The 12,492-nt window shown below is 38.3% G+C and overlaps 1 protein-coding gene across 10 annotated transcripts in view; it reads right to left on the bottom strand.

Moving 5' to 3' along the window:
* Positions 1–5,949: 5,949 nt before the first annotated feature.
* The window catches only part of LOC123767128 (MBT domain-containing protein 1), a 52,823-nt gene continuing 46,280 nt past the window's right edge, over positions 5,950–12,492 (bottom strand). For 7 of the 10 annotated variants that reach the window (XM_045756650.2, XM_045756651.2, XM_045756648.2 and 4 more), the window contains 2 exons: positions 9,826–10,568; positions 5,950–6,537 (listed from right to left, as the gene is read on the bottom strand). In XM_045756650.2, the coding sequence (XP_045612606.2) occupies positions 6,358–6,537; positions 9,826–10,568 (923 nt within the window). In that variant the 3' untranslated portion in view covers positions 5,950–6,357. The remainder of the gene's footprint in view (positions 6,538–9,825; positions 10,569–12,492) is intronic. The other 3 variants (XM_045756654.2, XM_069304857.1, XM_069304856.1) reach the window with 1 other exon arrangement.

The following is a 12,492-nucleotide window of genomic DNA, read 5'->3' as shown; positions in this document are numbered from 1 at the left end:
AGGTTTTAACTCATTTTGTGTAACAAAGTTTATATAAAATAAAACAACAACAAATATATTATGTATGTCTCTCTCTCTCTCTGTATGTGTGTGTGTGTGTACTCGCCTAATTGTGCTTGCGGGGGTTGAGCTCTGGCTCTTTGGTCCCGCCTTTCAACCGTCAAACAACAGGTGTACAGGTTCCTGAGCCTACTGGACTCTTATCATATCTACACTTGAAACTGTGTATGAAGTCAGCCTCCACCACATCACCTCCTAATGCATTCCATTTGTCAACCACTCTGACACTAAAAAAGTTCTTTCTAATATCTCTGAGGTGTGTATGTGTGTATGTGTGTATGTATGTATGTATGTATGTATGTATGTATGTATGTATGTATGTATGTATGTATGTATGTATGTATGTATGTATGTATGTATGTATATGTATGTATATGTATGTATATATGTATATATTATGTGTGTGTGTGTGTGAGACTACTGAGGAAGAATTAAAACAGGAATTTCCTCAAGTACTTTTGTATATTAATACATCTTCAGAAGGAATGAATCAAAGATCTTCATTCATTCCTTCCTTCTGAAGATGTATTAATATACGAAAGTACTTAAGGAAATTCCTGTTTCAATTCTTCCTCCGTGGTCTGACACCATCACATTTTTCATCACGTGCTAATTTTCGTGATTTACACACACACACATTAGATTATATAATTTTATATATATATATATATATATATATATATATATATATATATATATATATATATATATATATATATATATATGTATTATATATATATATATATATATATATATATATATATATATATATATATATATATATATATGAGAACTAAACCACACACCAGAAGATGAGGAGACGACAACGTTTCAATCCGTCCTGGACTATTATCAAGTCAATTATGACAATCGACTTGATAATGGTCCAGGATGGACTGAAATGTCGTCTCCTCATCTTCTGGTGTGCGATTTAGTTCTCATATATTCAAGCTGCATTATTGTGACTCATTGTCTGTATATATAATATATATATAATATGAATGAGAGAAAGTGAGTGAGTGTCTATGTGTAATTTATATAGGTGTAATTAGTTAACTGTAGTCGTAGGATGAGAGCTATGCTCGTTGTTTTGTATTCCTATAATCTCTGTCATATGATGCTTTGAAACTGTTGATAGTGTTGGCATCCACCACCGTCTCACTAAAGTTGTTCCAACTATCCACAACCCTGTTTGCAAAAGAAACTTGTGTGTGTAATTTTCTCAGTGTAGATACAGGATGAGAGCTACACTTGTGGTGTCCCATCAACCCAGTACTGTCATATAAAGCTTTGAAACTCCTGATGGTTTTGGCCACCACCTGACTTGTTCCAACATGGCTACCACTTTGTTTGCAAAAGAGAAAATTCTAATACTTTTTTGGCACCTTTGTTTCCTTAGCTTGAATCTGTATCCTCTTATTCTTAAAGTTGCAGGTTTCAAGAATGCCTCTGTCAATTTTGTTGAATCTTGTTAGTACTTTGTATGTAGTGACTGTTTTGCTTATTTTTCTTCTATCTTTTAGGTTTGGCATATTTAATACTGCACCCCTATCCTCTCCTTGTAGCTTTCGTTTTTCAGTTCTGGAAGCTATTTCGTAGCATGTCTCTGCACCTTTTCAGATTTACTAATGTGCTTCTTGAGATGTGGGTGCCATACAATCACTGCACTTGGTTTGCACTATGTCCTTTGTGATCATCCGGTAATAGTCTACTATCCAGACCCACACCTAAATCTCTTTCTTTGGCAGAGTTCTTCAATGCCCTTTCACATAATTTGTAGGTTTGTGTGGTCCATTTTCTCTTATTCCACATTTCATAGCATGGTATTCACATTGAATTCCATTTGCAATGTTGCTCCACACACTTAAGTCTCATTCCTAGTAGCTAGCATCATAAGCAAACATGTTCCTACAGTTTTGCATTCCTTCTGGTAGATCGTTTATATAGACAACGAACATTACTGGTGCAAGAACTGAACTCTGAGGTACTCTATTAGCAAACCTCCAGTCTGATAAATTGCCTCTTATTTCTGCCCTCACCTTTTTGTCTGAAAATTTTTCACCCATGACAACAGTCTGCCTGTCATGGCAAACATGTTCCAGTGTTCAGAACAACCTTTTTTGTGGGACTGTCAGAAGCCTTTTTTTAGGTCCAGATAAACAATCAACCCAACCAGCTCTTTCCTGTAAAATCTGTGTGGCTCTATCATAACTAAGTAGATTTGTGACAGTATCTCAGTTTGAAAATCATACTGTCTTGTTGTTGTATATTTCTCTCTAGGTGTTCTACCCATTTGATTTTAACTATTTTTCTAGTTTTGACTACCACACTTGTCAACATAGGTCTATAATTTGGAGAGCCTTCTCTGATACCATTTTTGTAGATGGGAAATAAGTCTGTCTTTTCTTCCATGTATCGGCTAAGAATCCAAATGTCCTCCATTCTTGCTTCATAGGCCTCACACTCTATTGATTTCAAGATGAAGTCACAAAGTATCAACAGTTGTCATTTATCCTATTCTGCCCACAATATAACTTCTCTCACGATCATGAGGACCATCCTTTTCCATTTGTCACCCAGTTTCGCTGTTGTCCCATGTGTTGTCAGCTGGTGAACTGTAGGCATTTATGATCAATCATCATTCTGATTCCAAACCTGCAGTGCCATTATGTTAGCTTCTTGGGGATTGTCTATTATTATTATTTCTCTTACCTTTAGGTGTTATTTCACCAGCATGGCAACAACTCCATCTTTTCTAATTTTTCCGTCATCTCCAATTTGAGTAGTTCCTCACGAATATCTCATTTAAAATATTAGCTTCAGGTTTTGCCTATTAGTGTGACAGTATCTGGCATGTTGACCAAACCACACGCTAGAAAGTGAAGGGACGAGAACGTTTCAGTTTGTCCTGGACCAATCTCAAGTCGATTGTGTTGGGGGAACCCTGTTACAGCCACCTTATTGACTCCTCGTTTGCAATATCTGGCATCTTTAGCTGAATTATATATTTTTAGCTCCATTATTTTCTTTTATCTGACATTATTTATGTTAATACTGTTTAGAATATACGATTTTAAGGAATGTTCCCACTACTTTTTTCTTTCAGTCTCCCAACCTCTAGTGATTTTGATGGTTTGTCTTTATGTACCATTTCACAGTCTTCCCAAGCCTCATCACCTTCTAGAGAAAGGAATTTATTTCTTATTTCCTCCTACACACATTCAGATGAACAAATCCACAAGGGCCGTGACGAGGTTGGAACTCTCATCACGGCCCTTGTGGATTTGTTCATTTGATGCATCACACTCTTGTGATTTCTGTGTGTAACACATTCAGATGTTTTGCTTTATCAAAGTTTATTTTTTGCTCCTTTATTTATCCTTACTATTCCTTTACGTTGTCAGTCAAGTATGACATTTCCTTATCCTAGTGAAAAGTACTTCCTTTTTAGAGTATTAATTTTACTTTTTTTCAGGCCTCAATTTTTTCTCAATTTAATTTAAGAAATTTTCCTTCTTAAATCTTTAGGAAATCCTCAATCACTGACCAGCCAAGAAAACCCTCCTTTCATTATTTCTTCCAGTGACACCCTCAAAATGGTCATCTGTTGTGTGTTCGTTTCTTCAGGTGGCAGCAATCTTTGTTGTTGACACTCCTTTTGTTTTGAATTACAACATATAAAAAATTTTCATTCATGCATATTTGTTTTGCCTGTTATTTTTCAAATTCTCTATACCTTCACGGTCCCTGGGAACCACTCACGGTCATCAACCTGTTCTACAATATCTACAGTTAAAACCAACAGAAATTTGATGAAACCTAACTACCTTAACTAACATAAATAAGTAATTCATAATATATTATTGCTAGAAAAGAACCAATTTGGAAAAAAATGTGAAAATAACGACACTCGTTCTGCCTGTTAAGCAAATTTTACCTTACATACTAGGCCACGTAGTGCAGTTCTGGCTATTATTTACGATATTATATATATATATATATACTGTATATATATATATATATATATATATATATATATATATATATATATATATATATATATATATATATATATATATATATATATATATATATATATATATATATATATATCACACACACACACACACACACATACATACATAGTTGGAACAAGTTAAGTGAGAAGGTGGTGGAGGCCAAGACCGTCAGTAGTTTCAAAGCGTTATGACAAAGAGTGCTGTGAAGACAGGACACCATGAGCGTAGCTCTCATCCAGTAACTACACTTGTGTGTGTAATTACCTATTTTGAGAGTGAGAGATACCATTTGATTCAGCTTACATACAAGACTAGGTTACAAAGTGTGTCACAACACAGATATTTTGCATTTCTAATTAAGAGGAAAATGGCACCTGAAACAATTTCCCCAAAGACAATACAATAAAACACAGCACAGGGTAGCTTCAGGTCTAATCCTGTAACAGCACAGCATAAGCAAAAGGTTAAATTCTGATATAGCAATTAACTGGATGACTGTGTTATGTATATAGAGTACTAGAACTTTAATATAATTTTCTCTCGTAGAGGAATTTGTGCAAAATTAACTCAGTTTTTCATTCCATTTTGCTTAAATGATACACATGACAATAATAATTACAAAAAATATACTGCACTATTAATAAATAAGTTCAAAATACACATGCTATTTAAGTTTGAGCATACACCAGGACTACAGTATAATTTTTTTTCATTTAGAGCTGCAAAACGTTAAATATTTTAGAGGGTATCTCTATGCCAATTCAAAACATTATCCACCAAGATGGGATTCACATATTATATGTTTTTCAGTGTTAAAAAAAAAAAAGAGGGTTGCGCACCTAATCATGCACTTAAATAAGAACGAGAACATGTCAGTAACTGAACCAGAAATCTCCACAGAAAACAAATATTGGACTATAACACTACAGCACATGCATGTATATGCAGACCTTGCACCTGATATGCAGGTATACTCCTAACACTGAATGAGTAGTCTTTTGCCTTGTGAAGAATCTGCATGCATATTTAACTATTATTGTTTTATACCACATACAGTACTGTACCTCCATAAAACTTGTTAAAAATAGAAGAGAAGAAAACTGGTTGTATGTAAACACCCCTCGGGAACCCTGAGAATGAGATTACGTATTGGAAAAAGAGGGCTATACAAGCAAGATTTTGCTTGCAGTCAAGAAGTTAAATGGCTTTAATTACTATTTTGATATTTCAATTTGCTGATTTTAGGCCGAATCAATAGTATTATCAGCCTAAATGCAACAGCGAGACTACAAGATCATAACTTATGCCAGTGGCCTTAAGTCACTAGAACTTAGCACATATACACATCATACAAATATGTACAGTTCCTAATACTATTAATTTCAATATACAATTTCCTGTTATCTACACACACAGAACTTTTGGTTTGTAATACCTGTCCTTTCTCACTGGTATAAAACTAGAAACACACATCCCCAAGAGTTGTGATCTTATTCTTCCACAGTATGTAGATTACTTTATGAAAGAAACTAATCAGTTATGTAAATAATACATATGTAGCAAAAAGCCTTTTTTCCATTTGAATTAGTTTGACATTTCTATTGCATATCTTAAACACTGCTATAAATGTACAAAATTTGCAAACTAAATCCTTGGTAAAAGCTATACATCACATTCAGTATCAATAAAAATAAATAAGTCAAATAATGACTTACTTTAATATGCAACAAATTGATTTTGGTGAATTCATCGATAAATTTATTTCTTAAGATTCTTTGCTTATAAAATATAATATTGCATTTGTATGACTTGACCACATACAAGTTGCATTTTCTACCTGAAACACAGAGAAATGAATAAAACAAACAAGGAGACCATACAAGTCAATGACTTTTATTATTCTTTCACTGGTTGAAGATACTGATCTATACAATTCATTATTTAACAGATAATTGCAACAAAGTTCACACCTCTCGGTTGTATCTGACTATAAATGTAGAAAGACTGTTAAATATAAACACAAACCTCAATATTTTCCTGCCTTAAAAGATACTGACAATTATTAAGACAAACATACTCACAAAAGGTTCTGAGAATGTGCTTAAAAAATACCAGTCATATAAACACCACCAAATATTGAGTGAAACTGCAGACAATGAGATATGCAATATGTAAAAGACAAAATTAAATATTGAAATCTTTCCTCTGCATTAAACTTGTACTGATGCAGTCACGAGAAGGAACTCCAAAACATGTAATTTCTTGCTAAATGACAATTTCATGTGAAAGAGAGACCTCTTTTCATGAGAGTTGCCTGGTAGCGAGCCTGTGCAGGGTTGACGAGAGCCAGCAGCTGTTGAACCAGGTCATGGATCTTCAGGGATGGTCCTACCTTCATTCCTGTCAAGCCCATCACTTCATTTTGGGATAATGTTAGCAATTTGGACCCATGGATATTCTGTTGGATAAAGATTACAATTTGGTTTAGTTGATTTTGTTTAATGCATAAAGGGCATGACTCATCCAATGATAGATTGAACAAAAGAATAGTGGATTAAACAAAACAGCGTTGAATGTAATGAAACTACTTCGCCTGTTGGGTCCTTGGTGGCTCCCGATTGTTAGTAATGCAGTAGCTCCACCTATTTCAAATCTTACAATGCCCTTGCAAGTCATTGTAAACCTATCGGGGACCAGAGGCAAAAACCTGGCTCCCTCTATAGAGGCAAATGAGTCGAGGATTCTAGATCATACCAAAAAAACCAGCGTTGAATATAATAAAATGCCATTTTCTGGGTGAGACCCAGAGGCTCCCTGGAGCTTATCCAGGCTGATATGCTAATGTCAGACTTTGGCATCAGTCATGTGTATGAAGTTCTGTGGGCCTACCAGGGACCACGAGCCAGAACCTGGCCCCCTCAGAGAGGCATGGGAAGCAATGGCCTATAAAATCCCCGGTGTGGTTGGAAGCAGTCTATGTCTGTCATTGACAGGGTCAGGCACCCAGAAAGGTAAACGTCCCAAAACAAACCTCTATTCTGGTGAAAATTGCTTTACCTCTCCAAGTAAGGTTAGGTACAACTTCTGGTTTCAACGCTTTTGACCATGTCGTAGCGCAGTCGATTAACCCTTAAACTGCGCATAGCGTATATATACGCCCTGAGTAACATGTCCCATGGTGCGCATGGCGTATATATACGCCATAGGGTGCCAGGCCTGATTCAAATGGCCCACGGCTACACGGGGTTCACAGTAGCTTCCTCAGGGCTCTTGTAAACAGATGCCATTTTAAAAAAAAATCGAGGGCAATATTCTCAAGTGTGAGAGGCACAGTACTGTTGGAGCAACCAAGGCCGGCGCACGCAGCATGAGCGAACAGCATTGATGTTCAGCTTGTGACCACAGCATCGCCGAAAAATGTCAAAATAAATATATAATTGTTATTATTTAGTGATGACAATATTACAGATGACCAATGACTGTGATATAAATAACCAGGGTTGTGATAATAGCAGGATTGTTGTAATAATTAGCGCTGTGGGAGAAGTGATGCTGAGAGATGGAGGGAGACAGCATCGTTTACTGACTGTGTGGCTACCTGTTATTGTTTGCATTCACCATACAAGGTCAGTGGTTCTCTATGGTGAACACAAATGTAGATACTTATATATAATGTGTGTATTAGTGTAATAACAGCAAAAGGATTATGCTGGGAGGAGCCATATGGGTGACCGGAGGTGACGTCGTCTGCACGATTTGTCTAGCTGTTTAGAGGGTGGCCACTATGCTCTTTGGGCACACTACAAGCTTAGGTGTACAGTTACGGTGCATAAAACATGTAGATATTTATATATAATATGTGTATATAGGGTAATAACACTGCAAAAGGTATTGTTGGGGGAGAAAGTTTAGTGCGTGTGACCTTGAAAGAGTGAGGGAGCCGCCAGCCGCCATCTGTGTATAGCGACGACTCTTAGTGCCTGAACTAACTATATCAGCCTAGCTGTACAGTTGTGGTGAACAAAATATATACATACTTATATATAACGTCTGTATATAGTGTAATAACACCACAAATGGTATTGTTGGGGGAGAAAGTTTAGTGCGTGTGTTGAGGGAGTGGCAGCGAGTGGCTGGCTGGTGTGTGGCGGTAACTCTTCGTTGCTTTTTCGACTCTCAATACCAACTTAGTGGTTCGTTATGGTGACCAAAACATGCAGATACTTATATATAACCTGTGTATAGAGTGTAATAGCAGCAAAACTATTTGTTTATTGTTTTATAAACATAATAATTGAATCACTAATATGCACATCATACTTTTGAGTATAGCGATTATTCACCACTTTTATTATATAAATATATTACAATACACACTATTGAATAATATTACTGCAAAAAAACTAAGAAAAAATCAATCGGAGACATTGAAACAATTAGGTAATAATATCTTTGTGGCAACTCCCATCTGTCAGCGCGGGTGACGCTGACCGGGTCTGACGACCGCTCTGTCAACGCCCACTTTTTACCAGACTTCCTCGGTCAATTGCGCCCAAAATATGTCACCTACGATTTTTTTTTTATTTTTTTCCGTGCTCAGGGGACACAATTTAACATGTTTAGAAGACGAAAAAAAATGTTTGAATTTTTTTTTTCTTGCGCACAGGGGTGTAAATGTCCCAAGGACCCCTGAGCAGTGTAAGGGTTAAGGCAGCATTTGGGATGATCTCGGACGTAGGTTCAAATCCTCGTCACGGCCCTTGTGGATTTGTTCATTTGATACACCACGCTATTGTGATTTCTATGTGTAATGAAGTAAGGGCGAAGAGGTAGAACCGCCCATTGACATAGCTCGAGTGCATGGGGGAGTTGTGTAAAACCCTGGTTTGTGTCTCGGAGAGGCTGCAGGATCCAAGTAAGTTAGGTATAACTTCTGGTTTAAACTCTTTTGACCATGTCATAGCTCAGTCGATTAAGGCAGCGTCTAGGATGATCTCGGACGGAGGTTTGAATCCTCGTCACGGCCCTTGTGGATTTCTTGTTATGCCTACCTTTCTGGGTGCCTAACCCCAGTCAATGGCAGACATGGAATGCTCCCAAACACATGGGGGGGTTTCCATATGCCATTGCTACCTGTGTTTCTCTTAGAGGGCCAGTTTCTGGCTCGTGGGCCCCAGTAGGCTGAACTCTATTGACTGATGCCTCAGACTAATATAGCGTACATCAGTCCGATAGCTCCAGGAAGACAGAGGGGATCCCAACAGAAAAAATAAAATAAAAATAACAGACTTTGATAGGTTGTGCCCTACAGTTCTGCTGCAGAAGGTTTACTGCATATAAAATACTGTAAGAGGATAGGATACATTAAGATATTAGTTGGGCCAGAAAGCCATGAGCTGGCATTGATGACAGACAGCACTAAAAGAAATGAGGGTTATCTTGAGATGATTTTGGGGCTTAGCGTCCCCGTGGCCCGGTCCTCGACCAGGCCTCCTTTTAGTTACATCCCCCCAGGAAGCAGCCCGTAGCAGCTGTCTAACTCCCAGGTACCTATTTACTGCTAGGTAACAGTGGCATCAGGGTGAAAGAAACTGCCCATTGGTTTCTACCTCCGCCAGGGATCGAACCCGGAACCTCAGGACTACGAATCCGAAGCGCTGTCCACCCTCAGGTCAGGGTCCAGGAATAATAAGTATAAATCTATCAAATTACTTAATTATCAATAGGAAATTTGACAAAATCTTACCTGCAATACAAAGTTGTCACAGTACGCCCCACAATCATTTGTCTTTAGGAACTGAGCCACGTCGTGAGGAGTCCATAGTTTAGGTTTAACCTTTGATCCATCTTTAACGGGGCCATCGATCAGTCTTGGAATATATACATTTTGAGATTCACTTTGTGCCATAGATGACAATTCAGATACTTGTGGGCTACTGTTAGCTGGAGTGGTGACTGTGGAGGAGACTACCGGAGACTGTGATGTCGTTTTACTCTGTTGGAAGATGCCATTTTTATGAGTTGGCATCTGTGTTGAAACTGAAGGTTTAGTGACTTCTTTTGGAGTACTTGATGTAGTAGCTGGTGTGTTGGTTTTCAATGAAGTCAATTGTGGTTTGGAACTTTTACTGACAGGTTCAGAGAGTGTGGACTGGATGATAGCCTGTACAATATGTTTGCTATCCTTTGAATTTAGTTGTTTGTTGGACAAAACAGACTCAACTTTGTCTTGTCTTACAGACATTGGATGACTGCTGTTTCCATGAATTGCATTTGGTTTTGACTGAACTGTCTGATTTCGTGTATCTAGACTTTTGCTTTCTGGTACACTAGAGTAAGTGAGGTTCTGTTGGCTGGCAATATTCTCTATCTCTGGCTGTACTAATGGAGGACTTACTGATGAGGGATCACACTGTCTTTCATCCATTTCCCATGGCTCTCGAGAACTCTCATTTCCATCTAGTGATGCCACACCAGAAGAGGTTTCATCTGTAATGTAAATATATATAGTCAATATTAAAGATATTTGAGAGCAATATTGTCTGTAAATAGTGTTTCCCTCAAAGCAAACACATGCAAAATAAAATAAAATACTGTAGATATAAATACTCACACTATGAAAACAAAATTTACATGTAACTTTTATATACATGGATGGTGAAATGGGAGGCGATATGATCAGTATGTACAAAATAATAATGGGAAACGATTCAGTTGATAAGGAAGAATTCTTGAGACCTCTAACTTCAAGAAGAAGAGGTCATAGATTTAAGCTAGTTAAACATAGCTGCCAAAGACATACAAGAAAACTCACTTTTGCAAACAGAGTGGTAGACAGTTGTAACAAGTTTAGTGAGAAGGTTGTGGAGGCCAAAATCAGTCAGTAGTTTTGAGTGTTATATGACAAAGAATGCTGGGAAGACATGACACCATGAGCATAGCTTTCATCCAGTAACTACACTTTGTAATTACTTAACATTAAAAAATGGATAGAGATCAATCATTCCTATGCTGCCTCACATTTGGAACATGATCGCTCATCACATGGATACACGTGTAATCAAGTTCTCTCTCCTTCCTTCCTTCCTCCTCCTCTGTTGGGTATGGTGCTCCCTCCCTCTGGTCCTTTTCCCATGCTTCCGACCCCGAGGCTCCTGAGGGTTTGGGGGGGGTCAGTGCATGGTTAAGCTTGGAATGTGGCTCGGTCAACTCCAGGGTTTGCCCCTTCTGATTTTTGCTTGGAGATAGTTGAGGCTGATGATCCCACTGAGGCTTCTGGTTCTTTTTTTCAGCCAGACCCAATCTTTGAAGCTTTTCCCTTACTTGTGGTCCCTGGTAGGCCGAAAAGAACTCTGCGACTCATGGCACCTAGGCAGTTTGACACAATATTACCATATTAGCTCCAAGGAGCCTCAAGGGGCTCCCCCCAGAAATAGTACCGGTATGTATGAATGTGTGTAATTACCTAACTGTAGTTACAGGATGAGAGCTATGCTTGTGGATGTCCTATCTACTCAGTACTCTGTACCAAGTATCTGGATTCTGGATTGTACCTGGATGGGGTTCTGGGAGTTGTTCCACTCCTCAAGCCTGGCCTTATGAGAGCTTGGTACCTGCATGATGGAGTTCTGGGAGTTCTTCTACTCCCCAAGCCCGTCCCAAGGCTAGACTTGACTTGTGAGAGCTTGGTCTAACAAGCTGTTGCTTGGAGTGGCCCGCAGGCTCACATATCCACCACAGCCTGGTTGGTCCAGCACTTCTTGAAGATCTTGAAGAAAACTATCCAGTTTTATCTTGAAGATGTCCATGGTTGTTCCGGCAATATTTCTTATACTTGCTGGGAGGATGTTGAACAACTGTGGACCTCTGGTGTTTATACGGTGTTACGGTGTTCTCTGATTGTGCCTTTGTTGTAGTGGTTGAGTAGCTGCGAGAGACATGATCTTCCCGCTCTAAATCCATTTAAGCCTGGGTTGTGGAGGTCATTGGTCTCCATGAAACTGGAGACCTGACTCCTTGTCATTCTCTCAAATACTGTACATTTATTATGTGGGACATTAGTGCAACTGGTCTATAATTCTTAGCCAATGCATTGCTCCCTCTCTTGTGTAGAGGAGCTACATCTACTGATTTAAGTGCATCTAGTATCTCTCCCATATCCAAGCTCTTCCTCCACACTATACTTAGTGCCTGTGCTACTGGCACGTTGCATTTCTTTATAAATATTGAATTCCATTAGTCCTGGATCCCAGGCCAAGTGCATGGGCATGTTGTCAATTTCTCTTTCAAAATCTGCAGCGTATGTGTTGATATCAGTTATATTCTCTGGAGTTTGGATATCACGCATAAAGAAGTCGTCCGGTTCTTCTACTTTCATGCTGTTTATTAGGGTGCTAAAAAATTTTATTTTGCC

This window comes from Procambarus clarkii, chromosome 53 (assembly GCF_040958095.1).
Source record: "Procambarus clarkii isolate CNS0578487 chromosome 53, FALCON_Pclarkii_2.0, whole genome shotgun sequence".
Lineage (NCBI taxonomy): Eukaryota > Metazoa > Arthropoda > Malacostraca > Decapoda > Cambaridae > Procambarus > Procambarus clarkii.
The sequence above is the reverse complement of the archived record's forward strand: the minus strand, read 5'-3'. Positions and strand labels throughout refer to the sequence as shown.